General features: G+C 38.0%; 1 protein-coding gene across 2 annotated transcripts in view; it reads right to left on the bottom strand.

The window, feature by feature from the left end:
* Window positions 1–21,021, bottom strand: part of LOC129806672 (neurogenic locus Notch protein) — a 101,232-nt gene that overhangs the window by 4,597 nt on the left and 75,614 nt on the right. Inside the window, exons 5-8 of one of the 2 annotated variants that reach the window (XM_055855439.1) lie at window positions 9,422–9,584; window positions 3,492–9,321; window positions 3,230–3,437; window positions 2,889–3,152 (exon numbers count right to left, since the gene is read on the bottom strand). In XM_055855439.1, the coding sequence (XP_055711414.1) occupies window positions 2,889–3,152; window positions 3,230–3,437; window positions 3,492–9,321; window positions 9,422–9,584 (6,465 nt within the window). The remainder of the gene's footprint in view (window positions 1–2,888; window positions 3,153–3,229; window positions 3,438–3,491; window positions 9,322–9,421; window positions 9,585–21,021) is intronic. The other variant, XM_055855440.1, reaches the window with a different exon arrangement.

The raw sequence follows: 21,021 nt of genomic DNA, 5'->3' as shown, positions 1-21,021 counted from the left end.
GAGAACTTGTGAGAATATGAGAAATTTTGTTTGATTAAAATGATTTACAAAATTGTGTTAATTAAAAAAATATTTCTTAGTGATTCTAATTTCAATATCAGTGCACATTTTTATTATTTAGTTGTCATCTTCACGGTCATTATTGGATATTTTTGTTGTGATAGATTTACCGGTGAGAATTTCATTGATTTGAGTGATTTGGATGCCAAAAAAGCAGAAGAATCCTCATCAAAAACGTCTACTGATCCGTGGTTCACTCTCTTCCGATCCGCAAAATACACTGAATCCTTACATTTATATTGAAACCGAAATATTAGTCAATTCCATTAATAGCAAAAGTGTAAATACACGGAAATAGTTAAATGAATCACCAATATATCAACTGGCATACGAAAAACTGCCTAATAGTGTTTTTGGGGCTCATATTTTCAGCTAAATATGTAGCATGTCTCTTAACATTCCGATTCGTGGTACACTTCCCTTATGTTACGATGAAGAACCTTTTCTGGATTGATTGTTGACAGGTGATGAGAAATTGATCTAATATGACAATAGTCAAAAAAGATTCAGACAAAAATAGCCAAGATTGCTGAAAAAATTGATTAGCAAATCATCAAAAACCGTTTCTTTTAATTTTAAAGGATTTTGAAATCATAGTGAGAATCAAGCTTAATAAAAAGTGAAGGTACGTGTGAAGTGCTGAATTAGTTGTTGCATTCGTACTTTTAGACTCCTGCAGGCTTTTCAACACAGTTTCAATAATTACAAACGAAATTACGTTTTTTTAGACACTCTATTTTCCAAAAGTAGCTTCACTAGTCTATTAGGAAAATTCAAAATATGTTGATATCCCTTCATCTGGCGCTAGAAAATCAAGATATAAGAAAAATTAAAAAAAAATATGTATGAAAATTAATTTCTTGAGATTTTTCAAAAGTTTTCCTAATTAGATTGTTTCTCAGATTAAATAAATTTCTGATTTCTTAGTATGAGAAGTGCATGGGAGTGCAAGAAGTGCTGGGAGTATTGCCACATTTTCGAGATTGTAGTGAATTTTTGGAAGTGCGAAGGAATCTTCCATACAAATCGTGGAAGTGCCTGGAAGTGGTGTACACATTTTCACCCAAATATCTCCCCCTTGGGTTTCCTGAATTCATGGGTTCCCCGTGAGTTCTCTGAAAAACTTATGGGTTCCCTAGGATTTTTTAAGGAACGTATAACGTTTTCCGGGTTTCTGTATGTAGGTTCTCTGGGTTCTCTGAAAAACATATATGTAGGTTCTCAAAGTTCCTTGGAATGTGTATGGGTTTCCTGGGTTATCTGTGGGTTCTCCGACTTCCCTAAAGATTGTATTGATTCCCCATGAACGTGAGTTCTCTGAATAAATATAAAGGTTCCCCGGATTCTCTGAAAACTAGATTCTCTGGGTTCCCAGAAAAATGTATGACTTCCCTGAGTCTCTTGTGAGTTTCCCATAAGGCCCCTAAAAACTATATTGGTTCGACGCGACTTCCCTGAAAAATATGTGAATCCCTTAGGCTCCATGAAAAACTCCATGAAAAGCTCCATGAAAGGGAGCTTCTTTTCAAAGGAGTCAACGTCGCACAAAGAAATCCGGTCAATCGACACGGATTTAATCACTTTGTGTCTTTTCAACGGGTATTGCTGGAAGTGAGTTACAGTAATAGGTCAGGAATTAATTAGGCTATCATTGTGATTCATTTATGTATCTATTCTGGGCACATGTGGATTTCTGTAGGAAGGCAATCAACCTAACCTAACCTTTACTTTGAATTGCGCAGGTAATCCTCCACACTCTGAAAAACATATAGGTTCTCAAGATTCCCTGAAAAGTGTATAGGTTCCCTGGTTCCCTGAACTTCCTGAAAACTGTATCGGTTCACTGCAAGTACCCTGAAAATAAGCGGGTACTCCGGTTTCCATGAAAAACAGGTTCTCTCGATCCCCTGAAAAATGTATAGGTTCTCTGAGATCCCTCTGGGTTCCCTGAAAAACGTATGTTTCTTAGGCTCTCTGAACACATATAGATTTCCCATATTCCCTAAAAAGTGTATGCGTTTCCCGTAGGTTTCTTAGGTTCCCTAAGACTGTATTGGTACTCCATGAGCTCCCTGAAAAACGTATTGGTTCCCTGATTTTGTTTTAGGGACGTATAGGATCTCCGGATTCCCGGAAAAATTTATTGGTTTTCTGAATTTTCTGTGAGTTTAAAGGAAAGGAAATACGGATTTTGACCTAGATCCTTCTTCTCCTTTATTACTAGGACAACGTTTCGGAGCTTGTTGGCCCCTTCCTCAGGTATGCAAGGCAATGGGTGGGAAACAGGGTCTGGACACAAAATAACTACGTATATATACACTGGACGAAAATTGTATGGTGGTGGTCAAAATGCGACCCCTGTGAGTTCTTCGTGAATTCCCTAGAAAATAATGTATGTCCCTGGGTTTTCTGTAAACATTAAGGTTCTTCAGATTCCCTGGAAAGTGTATAGGTTCCCCGAATTATCTGTGGGTTCCCCGGGATTTCTCGATAATCCCCTGAAAAATGTATCAGTTTTCCGGAATCTCTGAAAAACACAGAGCTTCTCCAGGTTCTCTAGGTTCTAATCAAATACGAGATGCTAGGAGTCATTTATGGTCATTGTCATTATATAATCATAATATATATCCGAGGCGTGCAAGAACCGTTGAAACCGAGTAAACGTCAAATAAAACATGTACGTCAATGGTCAAAACGCTATCAGAGCAAACTTATTTTGACGTTTATTCGGTTTCAACGGTTCTTGCACACCTCGGATATATATAAGCATTGTGAATCCCTGATCCTGAAATGAACTGCGAAACGGCGAAACTATAAAAGATACTAACCTGGAGGACTGCAGAAACCCGCCATTTCCAGGCCCGTTGTGTTGAATTCAAAGTTACCCAATTGAATGGGCATAATGGGATTTGCTAAATTCTGCGACAATCCCGCACTCAGTATCTGCCCATTTGGCACCATTCCACCTCCTGGCACTTGGCTATTCCCAGGCTGATTGCTACCGTGCTTCTGATGCGTGGCATGCCGCATTGCTGCAATGTGCGTGGGAGACGTAGGCAAACTCGGGCGTGATTTAGCAGGGGACGGTGATCCTGAGGAATGGGCAATCAAATTAGTCTCTACCATCTAGGAACTAGGTCTCTCATGGTCAATCCTTCTTCCTACTTACCTACATAACCTTGCGGTGAGAGTGCCAAGTTACTTTGTACAGAATGCGGTGGTGAGTGATTGGAGTACGGTGGACTGAGTCCTTGATCTCCGATTTGAATACCACCCCTCTGTGACTGTATCATCTCGGGGAAGGGTGATCCCAAAGAGTAACCGTAGTTCTCAAAGTTAATTTTTGGGATTGACCTTGCACTCTGAAATTTGAGAAGCTGGATTGAAATTAAGCCATCCGGAAGGTGAGGGAGATTTAATTCTTTGATTACCTTTATGCAATCCTCATAGCTCGGTGGCTGTTTGGTCGTGCCCATGATCTCCTTGGAATGCGGCACGGTGAGTGTATTGGAGTACAGACTGGCTGTATCATAGGGACTGGGAATATTGGTCAATGGTGACTCCACTGAACTGATACCACCATCTGACAGTTGAACATCGTTTATCGTCTGTCCCTTCTTGGAGGCTGCATTCTTCTTTACGCTGTTCTTCCGACGCACAACAGCTCCTCCATTGCTCTCCACGACATCCGGACTGGCGGGATTTGCAAGTGGCTTCTGTCGCTTCTTCGCCTTTCCCGGTTTCCCCGTGGTGATGATCGTGGGATGCGAGATCAATTGGGAGTGATTTGGTGATCCGATCATCACATTGTTGATCACGGTCACCATTTGTGGACTCCTCGGGACATGTTCATCCAACAGACGAACAATGTCATTGTGCAGTCGTTCACTGGCTACATCACGTGGTAACCGATCCATATGATCAGTAATTTCTCTGTTGGCAAAATTATCCAGCAGTGCCTTGCACGCTTCAAAGGATCCCTCTCGTGCCGCTAGAAATAGCGGCGTCTCATCTTTGTCATCCTGCGCATCACGATTTGCATTGTGCAGTAGCAGGATATTGACTGCGTCTACATTGTTAACTGCAGCTGCCCAATGCAGAGCTGTTTTCCCCGAATTGTCTGCTGCATTGATATCGGCATCGGCATTTATCAGATCATCCACCATACCCTCAATGGCTAATCGTGCCGCCAGGATTAGTGGGGTTGTCCCATCATGCATCCTAGCATTGAGATTCGTAACGCGATTGCGAAGGAGAATCTGAAAGACTCCCATTGCATCAGCCGCAACGGCAGCATGCAGAGGAGTTCGTCCTGTATTGTCTTGGCAATTTGCATCGGCTCCTGCATCTAGGAGCTTCTTGGCTGCATCTGCTCGGGCATACCGAGCAGCTAGATGAAGTGATGTCTCTCCAGTTTTGTCCATCGTGGCATTGAGTTCGGCTCCTTGTGCCAGAAGATCCGATATCACTTGTGCTGTTGAGTCATCATTGCTGTCGGCATCTTCGCCTGTGTCCACGCCTCCGCCCCGAACTGCGGCCACCATTAGCGGTGTCATGCCACAGGGTCCGCGGACATCGACGTCATTCTTTCCATCATGATGAGCCGGAGGAGTCATCATCGACGGAGGAATACGGATATCTGCTGCTTCGAGATGCTGCTGGGACCAGACACGTGGTTCAGTCTCTTCGTAATCCGTGACAACGGTATGATCGGATGAGTAACCTTGATCGCAGGGACGCAATCGCTTCGGCTGTGGCATATCCGATTCATCATCTGACCACTGCTGTGAGTGTCCCATGTGAGCACTATTCATGTCCACGTCTATGCAAGGGATTGAACTATTCTTGTTGAGGTTGCGCATCTCCTGGCCATCGGGACCACGACGCCTTGACTGCCGACGTGGACCTGTACTTGTGCTGAAGAATCCTTCAGGGAACCACGTAATACCATTGGCACGCTTCCGTTTCGTCGTGATCAGTACTCCCAGAAGGCAGCATATCATAATCACGGCAATTGCACCCAATATCACGTATTTGTTGCTCTCCCCACCTGCTGGCCCATAAGGATCATCAGGTTCGATGATACCACGAATTTGATAAATGGGAAAGTTCTTTGGAAGATCTCTCTTTGACGCTGTGGCAGCCAGAAATTCTGCAGCTTCATTGGCCGTAGAGAAACACTCCCCGTCATCCGTCATCACACACTTCCTGTTGTCAATCTCCAGGAAGATCTGTACTCCTGAATCTGTAATTCCCTCTGAGTAGACGACATTGTGCACCCGTCCAACATGAGTATTCTGCAGCATTCCATTTGGTGACATTCCAATCCAACGATAAACCTGCTCATTTCCATGTTCATCCTTGCGAATCCGAACAGTTGTCCTCAACTGATGTCCCATATCACGCAAGAAGGCGACTTTCTTCTCCTGGAACGTCTCCATATCCATAAGGAGAATCACAGAAATCACTCCTTGAGCCAAATCCGGTGGTCCATCGACACAATCCAGGCCATCCCAGTTGCATTCGGGATTGTTGCAGCCGTAGTCACACCATCCATCAGCGTAGTGTTTGCTGCAGTAGCCATCGTAGATCGGATTGCACTGAGACAGTTTCTTCTCACAGTCATGTCCATCGAACAAACACTGAGCATTGTTGCATTCCTCATCACATTTCCCGTCCATAAACACCTGCCAACAGCTAATCTTAGCCGTACAGTTGCGCCAAGGATTGATTCCCAGGGAACAGTCATTGCCGTCGAAGTTGCAAGCGTAAGTGTTGCATTCTTCGTCACAGACAAAATTGCCCTGTTTCTCGCGACATCCCCGCTTGATGCAGAGTTCCTGCTGGTACTTCAGGTCATTGGCAAAAGATCCAATGGCATTGGAATGTTCACTGTACCAGCCTCGATAGCTAGGATCGTAGCGTTCGCACATCTTTCCTGGATACTTCGGTGGACAGAGACACTCAAAATCACCGAGTTTGTTCTCACATCTTGCTCCATTCTTGCAAGGATTGGACTGACATTCATCCAAGGTGTCTGTTTCGCAGTTGACACCTGCCGTACCCAGTGGACATTCACACCTGTACCCTCCGCCGTCGGCAATCACGCAGATGCCATTGAGGCAGGGATTGGAGTCACAGTCGTGTCCGGAAAATTCGCAGTTCTTCCCGTAGAAACCGTCCAGGCAGACACAGTGATGGCCATTCTGGCGTGTAGAGCATACGCCACCGTTCTGGCACGGAGACTGAGCACAGAAGTCAACCTTGATCTCACAGTGACGTCCCATGTGACCAGGTTTGCAGTTGCAGTGGTAGTCATTGATTAACTGGACACAGTCCAAAGTACCGGGATTGGAGCAAGGATTCGATAGGCATTCATTGATGTCACCTTCGCAACGTGATCCTACAAATCCTGGTGGGCAGCGACATTCAAACCCACCCACCTTGTCTACGCATGTTCCATTGTTGTGACATGCTCCAGGTTCGCAATCATCGTGATTGATCTCACAGATGATGCCCAAGGTACCTGGAGGGCAGGAACAGCTGAAGTTGTTTACGAGATCATGGCATGTACCGCCATTTTGGCACGGATTGGGCTTGCAGTCATCAATGTTAAGTTCGCAGTTTTGCCCTTGGAAGCCCTTGGCACAGATGCACTGATATGCACCCACGAGATCCTTGCATATCCCACCATTCTGACATGGACCAGATTCGCACTCATTGATATCCTTCTGGCAGTAGCTACCCGTGTAACCCGTATGGCAGTGACATCTGTGAGAGTTCCCAATGTCTTCACACGTTCCATTGTTGCAGAGCGCTTTGATCTTGACACCCTTGCGAATGGCTGCATCGCTGCAGGACACCATCTCCACATCGCAAAGTTTTCCTGTCCATCCCGTAGCGCAGAGGCACTGGAAGACATTCTCACGTTGAACACATGTTGCACCATTCTCACAGGGATTCTGCGAACACCAGTCAACGTAGTCTGTACATTGTTTGCTGGTGTAGCCATATGAGCAGTGGCAGGAGTAATCGTTGCCTTGATCATCATGACACGTTGCTCCGTTCTTGCAGGGTTGGGAATCGCATTTGTTGATTTTATACTGGCAATTAGCACCTGTGAATCCTGGTCTGCAGGAACAGCTGTAGCTGTTGATTCCGTCAATGCACGTTCCACCGTTCATACAAGAACTTTCCGTGCAGTCTTCATCGTTTGTCTGGCAGTTCATCCCGGAGAAACCAAGGGGACAGGTGCAGGTGTAGGAATTCACATACTGAGTGCAAGTTGCTCCGTTTTGACAAGGACTCGATAGGCATTCGTTGATATCAACTTCGCAGTGCTTCCCTTCGAAACCATCCACGCAGAGGCAAGTGTAGTCGCCGATGCCATCGAGGCACGTTCCACCGTTCTGACATGGGAACGAGGCACAGTCATCAGTGTTGACCGTGCAGTCTCTGCCTTCGTAGCCTTTGGCGCAGAGGCACTGATACGATCCTGGGACGTTGCGGCAAGTCGCTCCGTTGCGACATGGCGAAGACAGAGCACACTCATTGATATCCTCATTGCAGAGGCGTCCAGTGTAGCCGATCGTGCAGGTGCAGGAGAAGTCTAAGTAGTTCGAACTAGGAGTGCATTTAGCACCATTGTGGCAGTGATTCGGTTGGCAGGGATCCATTTTGAGTTCACAATTTTGACCAGTATACGCCACCCGGCAGACGCACTTGTATCCATTCACGAGATCAATGCAGGATCCTCCGTTGCGACAAGGATTGTTAATACAGTCGTCAATGTTGATTTCGCAGTTGGTTCCTGTATATCCTGGCATGCACTGGCACGAGTAGGAATTCAGTCCATCGCGGCAGATCCCACCATGTTGGCAGGGATTTGATCCGCATTCGTCGATATTGATGTCACATCGCTTCCCTCCGTATCCTGGTGGGCAGTGACAGATGAACTGGTTGACGCCGTCCTCGCAGCGGCCTCCATTCAAGCAGGGATTCGAAGCACATTCATCCACATCACTGAGACACCTGGCATCGTAGTATCCACGTGGACATTCGCACCGGAAAGCGTTGACCAGATCCATGCAGACTCCACCATTTGCACAAGGCTCCGACGCGCATTCGTTGATGTTCGTCTCGCAGTAGAGTCCTGTGAAGCCCGGAACACACTGACACGTATACCTGTTGATACCGTCGATGCACGTTGCTCCGTTGCGACAAGGATTGCTGTGACATTCATTGACGTTCACTTCGCAATTAATCCCAGAAGTCCCGGGAGAGCAACGGCACCTATAGCCATCAACAAGATCTTCACAGTGTCCACCGTACTGACAAGGATTGGATTCGCATTCGTTGATCTGCGTCTGACATAAGTATCCGGTGTATCCGGGATGACATTGGCACGTAAAGGAGTTGTCCCCATCTATGCATATTCCTCGGTGACAGGGAGAAGATTGGCAGTCGTTGATGTTAGTTTCACAGGATAATCCTGTATACCCCGGAGGACATTCGCACGTATATCCTGCGATGGAATCATGACAGATTCCACCATTTCGACAAGGTTGTGACATACAGTCATCAATATTGATCTGACAGCGTGATCCTGTGAATCCTATAGAGCACGTGCACTTGAATCCGTTAATCAAGTCCCGGCAGACCCCACCATTCAAACAGGGATTGTTCTCGCACTCATTGATGTCGATTTCGCACTGAGTACCCGTAAATCCTGGCATGCAGACGCACCTAAACGTTCCCGGATCATCCAAACAACTGCCGTCATTCTGACACGGATGCGATTCACACTCATTGACATTCGTCTCGCATCGTGGTCCTGTGAATCCCTGGGAGCAGTTGCAGGCAAAGGATCCGGGAGTGTTGACGCAAATCCCATTGTGTTCACATGGGGATCCTTGATCGCACTCATCGATGTCCTCAGAGCAATCAACACCCTTGTACCCAGATGCACAGGAACATGTAAAAGATCCATTGATGGGACTAGTGTCGCAGATGGCATCAGCATGACAGGGATTGGATGTACAGGCATCGTCCAAGTGACACAGTAAACCCGTCTTGCCGGGTGTACAGCGACAATAGAAACTCCCCACTCCATCAATACACGTGGCCCCATTGAAGCATGCCGCGTCCTCACAATCATCGATATTGACACTACAGTCAGGCCCTGTCCATCCATTCACGCAAATACAGGAGTAGCTACCCATAGTGTTTGTACAGGTGGCCCCATTTTGGCATACAGATGGTCTGAAAATGACAAAGATTGCTTTGTATAAGTAACGCGTGGATACAACGATAACACTGGGCAGTAAGGCGGTGGGGAGGTTGTAGGGGTAATTTGTCTCACCTCAGGGCGCATTCATCAATGTCAGCCTCACAGAAATCTCCCGTGAAATTCGGTGGACACTTGCATCGATATGCATTTACTGCATCTATGCACGTTCCACCGTTCTGGCACAAATTTCCTGGACAATCATCAATGTTCTCCTCACAGTTCTTCCCCTCGAAACCTGCAGAAATACAGAAAGATCACCCACCAATTAATTACGCTCTTCACATAAACTCTTCTGCTTTCTGCACGATCATTTTTAATGCAGAGAGAGAGATAAGTTTAGCTAATAGGGTAGAATGCCCACTTCTTAGCCAGGTAGCGAGATTGAAGAAATTATGAGTCATGAAATTACTGTTCTCAAGTGCTTCTACATTATCGACTTTACTTAGTGTTGGTTCATGAATATACTCTGATAAAAATCGCTCGTAAAAGTTTTGTAAAATCTCGTTCTCCCATATGGAAAAGTAACGAGATTTTTGGCTACCCCGGTCGCCATAGGGATTTTTGTAAAATGTTTTCATTTTCAACAAGATATCTTGTTGATACCGGTTACTGCACATATTTTACTAATAATATACAAAATCTTGTAGGGGGAACTGGGGCAGTAGTAAACTGGGGTAGTTGTAAACACTGTGATTTTTTTTCATTAATTTTACGACTCCAGAGGATAAAACCCATAAGCATTCATAGATACCATGGGGATGTATGTCCACAGATAAATTGGTCAATGAAATCCTAATACTTTAAAAATAAAAATCATTTTTCCCGAAAATGTTGATATTTCGATTATTTTGGTCATTTTGATTTCCACCTGGAAATTAAAAACTGTGTAAAATAATCGAAATGTAGCAATACCAGTTCTTTCCTACATCTTTTAGGATTATATTTATGCATTTACTAGACAAATTGAGATTCTCATTATTTCAAAAGAATTAATAATTGGTCAGAAAACAGCATTTGGGGTAGATGTAAACAGGCAATTTCAATTTCACAAAATGAGTAGGTAAAAGAGCGGGAAATTGACCTTCATGCGAAATATCTATAATTCATAGATTACGAAAAAAATTGGTGGTGCTGTGTTCAATAAAAAGTCACATGATGTCAAAATATGGGGAAACTCCATTGAAAAATGTATTTGGTATGCATACTTTTACTTTTTTTGCTATTTTAATTATTCTTTGTAAAAAGTGTCGTGATTTTTTGAAAAATATGCAGTCTTTATATATCTCTTAAGTAATTAAAATAATTGAAAGTGGTGTAAAGTTAATTTGAAGGGTGGGAAAAAAGGTGTTTACATCCTCCCCAGAAAGTGGTTACTTCTACCCCAGGTATTTTGTGAAAAGAGAAAAATGCACAGTGACACAAATTTTATTTTTATGGAGAACTCAATTGTTTTCCAGCATTTGCATTACCCTCTATGTATTGCCTATACCCAAGGGTAAAACATTAGCTAAGAAAGATTTTCCAAAAAATTACGGTGTCCTTGGAAAATCACCTCAAATTCGCATCTATCGAAAATGGTTACATGTGCCCCAGTCTCCCCTAAAAGTTTTGTCAGTATTCTTTTTTTTATTCACCAAAAAATGACGTTTTTGTAGTCGGAAATGGTCTCTAAGGTCCTATTTAACCATTTTCTGCAGACAGCATACCGGCGTATAATTGCTATATATAGCAAAAAACATGAAAATCGTGATTATTATATCGACCAAATTGATAAACAAATTGATAGAAAATATTCCAAGGCCATTTTGAGAGAAAGAGATAAAAATGAAAGAGAAAATGATATATTTTGCAACGCCATCTATTGAGAAATTCCCATGAAAACCAGATTTTGAGAAAACTTCTACAAGGATTTTGTCAATTAATTTTGGTGGATTCGATTTTAACAAGAAATCTTGTTGAAAATGAAAAGATTTTACGAGAATCCCTATGGCGACAGGGGTAGCCAAACATTTTGTTACCTAGTATGATTAACTAACGGATGGAGCATTTTAATTCAGAAATAGTATATTTTTCTTAAATTCTTTATAATTTTTAAGTCTTAGATCCCACAAAAATAAATATAACACGAAATGGTAGGCACATGTACAGAGAATATATTTTTATTGAATTTAAAATGTTACTGGTGTTGCAAATATAAAATTTGTCAGAAAACTTCAAAAAATTACGAATTTTACGTCTTTTTCATATAGGTTTTAGGGACTGTTATCCTCGTGCAATCATTATAAATTTTGAGCTAATAACATAACATTAGATACTCTCTCATTTGGTAAAAGTTTTAAAATGATTGCATTTGGTTTTATACTAAAACTAAAAAAAATCACTAAAGAAAAAATATACCATAATTTTGTACGGAAAATATATGAGAATGCTCCGACCTGTTTGTTACTTTTCCACATAAATTGACTTATTTTACAAATTTTTTTACGAGATTATTTACGAGATATTTTTTTGAGAGTAGACTACTTTTCTTAGACCACGCCATGTTCTAAAATCACCAGGTCGTGACAGGAACCAACTCAAAGAAAAAGGCAAAAAACAAATGGTCAGTAAAAAGTCAAAAGTGGTCAGCAAAAAATTAAATTTGATTAGCAAATAATTCGAAATAATCAGTAAAAATTTTCAATTTTGTCAGTAAAGGGTAAAATTTTGTCAGTAAAAAGTTAAATTTGGCCAGTAAAAACGTCGAATTGATCAGTAGATATATTCGAATTGATCAGTAAAAAATTGAAAATTAATCAGCAAAAAATTAAAAAACGGTCAGTAAAAAATTAAAAATGAGCAGTAAAAATATTCGAGTTGATCAGCGAAAAATTAAAAATGAACAGCAAAAAATTAAAAAAGCAGTAAAAAATTAAAAATGAGCAGTAAAAATATTCGAGTTGATCAGCGAAAAATTAAAAATGAACAGCAAAAAATTAAAAAAGCAGTAAAAAATTAAAAATGATTAGTAGAAATATTCGTTTTGATCACTAAAAAATTAAAAAGTGGTCAGCAAAAAAATAAAAAGGAGCAGTAAAAATAAAAATTGGTCAGTAGAAAATTAGAAGTGAACAGTAAAAAAATAAATGTGGTCAGTAAAAAATTTAAAATGATCAGTAAAAATTAAAAACTGATCAGTAAAAAATCTAAAAATTCGTCAGCAAATTATGAAATGTGGTCAGTAAAAAATTAAAATATGAGCAGTGAGAAAAGGAAATTAAAATCAAAAATAATAAAAATGCTCAGTAAAAATTAAAATGTGGTTAGTAAAAATTAAAGGGAAACTATAAATGATCAGTAAACACTTAAAAGTGGTTTTACTGCTCATTTTTTAATTTTTTACTGCTTCTTTAAATTTTTTTACTGATCGTTTTCAACTTTTTGCTGACCAAATTCAATATTTTTACTGCTCATTTTTAATTTATTACTGACCACTTTTTGTTTTTTACTGATCATCTTTTACTTTTTACTGATCATGTTTCAATTTCTACTGATCACTTTTTACTTTTTACTGATCGTATTTCATTTTTTGCTGACTACTTTTAATTTTTTACTGACCACTTTTAATAAAGTACTGCCCTTTTTTTTATTTTTTACCTCCTTAGTATATTTTTTACTGATTTTTTAAAACTTTTTACTGCTTTTTTTCTATTTCTTACTGACCGTTTTTTTATTTTTTTACTGATCATTTCGAATTTTTTGTTGACCAAATTCATTATTTTTACTGCTCATTTCTAATTTATTACTGACCACTTTTTGTTTTTTACTGATCATCTTTTACTTTTTACTGATCATGTTTCAATTTCTACTGATCACTTTTTACTTTTTACTGATCATGTTTCATTTTTTGCTGACCACTTTTAATAAAGTACTGCTCTTTTTTTATTTTTTACCTCCTTAGTTTATTTTTACTGATTTTTTAAAACTTTTTACCGCTTTTTTTCTATTTCTTACTGACCATTTTTTATTTTTTACTAATCATTTTGAATTTTTTGCTGACCAAATTTGGCTTTTTACTGCTCGTTTATGCAATGCCAAAGAAAAGTCGATAATACAGAGGCACTTGAAAAGAGTAAAGTGCTAAAAACATGTCTATTACTGTTCGAACTTAAAGAGGGACCAGTTAATCGACTTTCTTTTCGACTTGTCACCGTTCTGGAGCTTAAACGGTAAGAGATATCGACTTTCAGTCTTCGATGACCCCCAATAAAACATTTGCCCCCTCCCCTCCCGCACCCCCTCTATCTCCTTCAAAACTATGTTTTCTTTTCGGTTTTTCTCAAAAATGGCCCAAGCTTTTTCAATGGTTTTCGGATTTATTTAGAGATGAACATTTCGCCCGAACATACCTATGACCGGAAAATTCGCCATTATGAATTATTGAAGGTCAAAAGTCAACCACTTTGAAAGACTCAGTTTTCAACCGATTTGGTTAAATTTGGATTTTTTGGAAAATTATTGGAATTTCTAACCCTGCTGCATCGGTCTTCATTGGTAATTAATCGGTTAAGTACCGATTTTTATGATTATTAACAAATGCATTTGTGATTTGTCAATCAATTTAATCTCTAGAAAACCAGTAAGCACCAAAAGATCATGTGAAAAACTAATTCACGGTAAGCTGTATTTCGTGAGTTCGAGCATTCCGCAAAGCTGGGAGACTTTGGCATCTCTTTTTAATTGGAATTAGCACCATAAATCTCTCTTCTGAACATATGGTGAAAAAGATATTGGCAAATGAACTTAATTAAATGCTAAAATAGCCAAAAAGGGGGCACTTAACCATAAACTAAAAGTATCATCGAATGTATCTTCCGTCTAATTGGTGCCTAATTAAGATATATAGAAATTTTGTGTAGAAAGTATCAATTAAAGAGTCATTCCAAGGTTCTCTTCGTGAGAACAAGAAATAACAAATAAAAGGTGTGAAAATACAATCCTGCTACCAAGTTTTTTCAATTAATTTATGGACAAATTCAATTTTTCGATTTATTTGAAACCGTTTTTCGTAATATGCAAAAAAATCTTTATGGTTTCCATTTTTAAGCACAATCAATTTTATATAAATCTATACTAGATCACCGCAAACAAAGTTAATTAATTAATAATCCTATTATAAATACCCATATTGCGACAAAAATTACTCTTAACCAAATAAAAGTAGCTTGAATTCGAAATGTTTTCAGTTTCAACCGAATATACTTCTTCTTAATCGAATCAATTAAAAATGATAATGAAGCACGGCTTTTAATGAATTTTAATGGGTCATAGTCGAGTAATAATGAAGGCGAAATTTATTACATTTTATGAAGTTTATTTTATGAAAACCATATGGGAATAAATAAGTTGAACAAGGCACACACAGCAGAAGAAATCAAACCTCAAGCAAGTTTTAATTCCTTGAATATTTTTGCGATATTCAACCAAAAATAAAATTATTGTAAGAAAAACACGAAAAGACTATTTTAATACCAGATAGGACAGATTTATTAAGAAACTCAATATTGTTAATTGATCTTAAAGTATTATTACTATATGCAATTAAATATTAGAGCCCATAAAATATTTTATTCCCATCGGGTTTTCTGATTATAGCTACCAACTTTAAATGTTTTGACAAATTTCAAACTCGATCCTCACAGACCCTGGAATGTCGCAAAACCACGTGAACTTTCCAGAGATTCAAAGCTGTCAAAAAGCTCTAACCAATTAGAGGAGGCAAAAGAATATAAATTAGATAAAGATATTAAATATTTAATTAAGTGTATGTAGCGCTTTGTAGCTCTGGTACATCTTTAACATGAAGAAAATTTCATAAAGTCAAAATTTACATTCTTTTCTTTCTTAAAGGATTCGCATATGTCTATCCTACTCTTTCGCACTCTTCTTCTTCTTTTTAACATCAGACCAAATTAAATTACATTTATTCCAATTTAGAGACCAGAAAAATAGGATAGACTTGCGCAAATGAGAAAGAAAGGGACACGAATTTTGATTTAATGAAATTTTACCGTGCTAAAGGATGTGCTTTACGACTGAAGCCAAGAAACAGATTAGTCAGACACTAATGGAAATGTAATTTGACCATTGCATTGTTTTGATTATAATTTCGTTACGCCTTCTCTGGGCTTGACTCGTAAGTGTATCTAGGGCATTATGCCTCTGGCACACCTTTTAGATCAGGAAAATTTCATGAAGTCGAAATTCGGTTCCCTTTCTTTCTCACATGTTTCAAATATGTCTATTTCATTCTCTTGCACTCTTCTTCTTCTCTTAAATATCACTCCAAATTCAATTTAGCTCAATCGAATTTGGTATGCGAAAGAATGATATAGTCATATGCAAACCATGTGAGAAAGAAAGGGTTTAGAATTTCGATTCCATGAAATTTTCTTGATCTAAAATGTGTGCCGGAGCGGCCGGAGCCATTAGAAAGAAAATTTAATTCCTGATGGCTTCGGCATACCTTTTAGATAAGGAGAATATAATGAAATCAAAATTCGTATTCATTTCTTTCTCTCACTTTTTGCGTATGTCTATCTAATTCTTTAGCTTCAAATTCGATTGAACTAACTTAAAAAAAAAGAAGAAAAAAGAAAAAGCTTCGTATTTCGACTTTAGCAAATTTTGCTGATCTAAAAGGTTTACCAGAGCCATGAACTTACAATTTTGTATCCTCAAACTCAGACAGTCAAGATTATATTACTTATTTTTCTTTTCTTTTTAAAGTTATTAGTTAATATTTTAACCGGACAATTTATGCAGATGAAAGATATTTTTTTGAAAATCTTACTGAAAGCCATCAGACTTTAATCACTATTTGGAAATCATAGGGAACCAAAGGGACTTTTTCGGTGTTCAAAGTGAAAAAGGTCATCCTAGGATGAAAACACTTTTTTCGTCTTGCCCAGAGCTTTCGATCCCGATTTAGACACTTTTTGAAAAACTCTGGGAAAGACAAAAAAAAAGAGTTTTCACTTTAGGGTAACCTTTTTCACTAGCGGACACCGAAAAAGTTCCTGTCGTTCCTGTGAAAGTACATTGCGCCAGTTCATCATCATTGATAAGGAACCAATTCGGTTGTTGCGATTTTAAGATTTTTATGTACTTAAACAGAAAGTAGCTTTTATAAATTTTCAGATAATACAAATTACTCATTTCGTTCTTGAATCATTTTTATATTTAGAAGAAAATTCTAGATATATCGCTGTTATTTATTTTTACTGAAAGACACGACTAATGGACTAACTCAAGTAAGTTGATTCATTTGTAGTTCTTATACCAGAAATATTTGTCCTTTCTTTGGAATTACAGGGAACTAGCTTTGATATTATGCAAAAACAAATACACATTTTGAATAGTAAGAACTTGTCAGTTTTAATGTTTATTATAATTCTTTCGTGAAAAATAAATAAATAAAGAGTAAATAAATAAATAAACATTTGAGAAAATTTAATATTATTAACAAATTAAATGATGATGTCTCCTGAACAACTATTTATATTTAATTGCATCCTTGTAATTTCTAATGAGCCATCAAATAGAAAACACAATAGATTAAAAATAATTTCTAAAGTATTTTAACCCTTTAAAGACGATTGGAACAGCGGTGTCCCATAAAGAAAATAATTTTTCCTGACTATGTAAAGTTATTTTTTCCTTATGTTTGTACGCAATTGCAAAATAAAAGGTTGAAGGGATCTAGGATATTTTTTTGGAAGTCTCCAGCTATTTGCTGTATAGTAAATTTTCAAGCTCAAAAATTGACGAAATTTTAAATTCTCATATTAAAAATTGATTTTAATTATTTTTTTATACTTTTAGTTTTTTTTAAGCAAAACCGCTTTGGAAAAATAAACTACAATACTCAAACATAATATTTTTCATTAGAATGGAAATTATTAGGTATTGATATCATCAGAAAAATTACTTAGAATGTTTTTAGCTATTTTTTCCCCTATTGTTCATAGAGACAAAAAGTACACCAAATTAGACTCTTTGGCTTTTCGCAGGTTAGGACGTTTGACAAGTTTTGTGTATCGGTTTCATTTTTATTGGTGATTTTCGGTCAGTGAAAACTGTCTCGTCGTTAAAGGGTTAAAGTAAAAGCTTGAGAAACAAAATTGAGAACAGTTGACAGCGCCACTTGCGGGATAAAACACTGCCTTCACGTGGAGGAAAGCTTGTCAGTGTTACTGGTAAATCTATTTACTTCAACAAAATAAAACAATTAACTTTGAATATTTTTGCGATTTTTTGAATGAAATAAACTCAAAAATTTATAAGAAAAAGATTTGAATTTCAGGGAAAAAATCTTTTATACCAAGACGAAACACCAGCTCACAAAGGCATTTCGAACATTTAAATTGTCGAAATTCAATTATTCGAATTGCGAATTTCTCAATTATGCACCGTATTCAGTAGATTTGACTTGCAGACTCCAGAAACGCAAGAAAATTTCTTCGCGCGCAACAGTTTAAGCCGAATAAAAAAGCAGTAACAGACGTAAGAGCATATTTGGTAAACCTTTCGGAAATACATATCCGGCGTGATTATTGGAGGGTTATTGGGTCAACTGTCTTAAATAGAAGATTTTTAGTAGAAAAAATAGTTTTCGAACTAGGGTAAGTGTGCCAAATTTCGGCATAGTTGCATGCAACCGCCAAAGTCTCAAGTTTGAAATGTAATATTTTTAATAGAAATTAATTTTTTTTGTTATTTTTTAATAAGGAGTGTTTCTTGGAACCTTGTAGAGTTTATCGTCCTTATTTTCTCTAAATTCAATCTTATTCATTGTCAAAGGGAATAAAAATGTAGACATAACATTGGTGCCCTATTTCGACCACCTTCATTCTCATACTTCCGTGTCCTCCCGGAATTCTTTGAATGTATTTTTCAGATTACCTTGTACGCCGGAGCAACATTTTTTGTTATTTTTTGCATTGCATATTCTCTAGAGTATGCAAAACCTAAAAATTCATGGATATTCGAAGGACAAAAAATGTGGCCGAAATTGCAAGCTGGCCAGAATTTGGCACACTTACCCTATGTAATGTTTCTTTCTTGTTAAAGGTTTCACTCTGAAAAGCCTATTTCTCTACCGATTTGATTAAACTTGAATAGGGCTTGAATTTCCAATCTAATTGCACCGATATTGATCAGTAATGAATCAAAAAATAAATCGTAATTGATTTATCTTTCTTAAAAATTTATTTTTAATTTGTCCGAAAATTTGTTTCTGGGCTAGAACCTAAACGGCAAGAGATATCGATTTCTGTTCTTCAGTGACCCTACTACAAGTCTGCATTAACTCCAAATGTTTTTTCTCCTTTTCTATGTAGCTTTTTAAATGTTATCTGCAATAGTTTTAATAGATTGTCTTGATATCAAGAAATTTGTTCAATCTATATTAAATCTAATGAATTAGCAAATTTTCGTTCGCTTGTGCAATATAATAAACTTATGTTCACCCAAAAACTAAGCATCTTTTATGCATGATAAATAAAATACACAGCTAATTATAATGGGATGTGTTAACTCATTAGACTAATTTACTATATCTCCAAATCATAAATTGGATCGATAAAATCATCTTTGAAAAAAATAAATGAATTTTCTCCGGAAATATCAAAATGTTATTCAGAAATTTTTGTGAATAGTCCACATATTCCAATCTCATACTATTCACCATCATCCATATGCATATCATTATAAAATTTAAAGAAAATAAAATTATGTATTGCTTTTTAAGGTTTGTGCGGTAAGATTGCAAGCGCGCAAAAACACAATGATCGCCTGAAGAAAAGGTATAAATTAGTGAAGAAAATCCTTTGAATTGCATTTATTGGCACCTTTCTCTTCTCTCCACCCGCTTTCATAGATTTATTTAGCACATTTTCTAGCTCGATGTGACAATTTATCAGTAAAAAGCCACTTCCTACAAAAGCACAATTGTTATTTTGCCGCAAGAAACTCCAGAGTGGTGGATGTGTTAACAAACTTCCCATCCGAAATAATAGTTATGGTGTCAGAGGACAAAGCACATTCCAAATTACCACACCGTGTTTGAGATAAAGTAATTTATTCATAAAAATTCATTCATCTCTTTACCACTTGAAACTAATATTCATTTTTGCCTGTTTGCCTGCAATCAACCGCAATAAATTCGTCAAAGATGCTAAAAAGCACTGAGCTGTGTTTGTCTCCTTGAGAGAGTATTCCTAATTATTTTAATTTAATTACAATTTAAGCCTAATGTTCGTCAACAAACGAAACCACACAGAAAATAAAAATCACATGACACAACAAATTGTAAGTGGCATAAACAAGGGGGAGAAATGTCTTGAAAAATTGGCCATTGATTCGCTGTAATATGGATTAGCGATAATACTAGATAAAAGCGCGGTAATTAAAAATTGAGAACGGTTGCCAGCGCCACTTGCGGGAGAAATCAGCGCCCTCAAGCGGAGGAATTCATTGTCAGTATCGAAGAATCAAACTAACGAATAGTGGATAGATTCACAGAGATAGTTCCTCCTTAGCCCCCAATGATTTTTTTTAATACCTTTTCTGTCTAATTAGGTAACAATCTGGTTCAATGACTCTTCCAAGAACAACCAAGACAAGCTTCCATTTCACAATATTGTTGAAACTACCCAAAGGGTACCCAAAAAAAACGCAGTTAAACCAGCATAACAATGCAAGGATTAAAAAGCGGACACTGTAGGAGATTTGTGCCATCCTCCAAATCCCAGGGAGAAAACAAGATTCTTCCAGCAATAATTGTCACGAAGCAATTTACCAATTAAAATGTTTCATGAGGAAATATTTTGAGGGCTTATGATTACCACAAAAAAAAAACAAGATGCGTGATGAATGTTGGCTTGATTTTTTTTTGTTCCCTGCCCCATACAGAACCATCATTTTTGGTCTGTGTCACACCATTGCGATGTCGGTTGCTGTAAAAATGTCGCCCCAAAGAAGAGAGTCCAGTGCCATAAGAATGCTTCATAAAGACCCAAGGAGGAGAAGAAGAAGAAAAAAAGTATGATCATGGCGCGCATAAAAAACATAAAATTCGTGGAATGGCGTATAGAGTTGACTTAAAATTTTAAACATGTTTTCTTTCTCTTGTGATGGTTGCCTTTAACTGTTGCGCGCTTGACATCGTCACTGAAAAATACTCTGAACCATTTAGGACAGTATGATATTACTTCTGGCTTTCTTCTTCTCACCGCACTTTAAAAAAAAACAAACTGTAGAGGCACTTGCAATTAAAAATGATTAAAGGTTAATCACTAAAGTAACCCAACCACCCCTTCTGCTAAGATCACTCAAGGATCTCTCTTAACTGACATGAATTGAAGTATTTTGTATTAACCCTCAATAGACTGAGAAAAAAATTATGTGGAAATAATCGTTAATCAGAGCAAGTGATACTCAAATCATCCACTCTTCTTTAGAGTGATGATAGCAAAAAGTCCTTCCTCTACTAGTCGAGTGCTCTATCGACTGGTCTATTAGAGGCTTCAAAAACTCTGAACTCTGTAGAGCTTGCCTAGTTAACAAGAGGTCTCCAGTTCGATCCTGGATGAAGGCAGGATACCATCCTATACCATTTGCTCTAATTGACG

This window comes from Phlebotomus papatasi, chromosome 3, assembly GCF_024763615.1.
Source record: "Phlebotomus papatasi isolate M1 chromosome 3, Ppap_2.1, whole genome shotgun sequence".
NCBI classification, from domain to species: domain Eukaryota; kingdom Metazoa; phylum Arthropoda; class Insecta; order Diptera; family Psychodidae; genus Phlebotomus; species Phlebotomus papatasi.
This window is presented reverse-complemented; position numbering and strand designations above follow the sequence as displayed.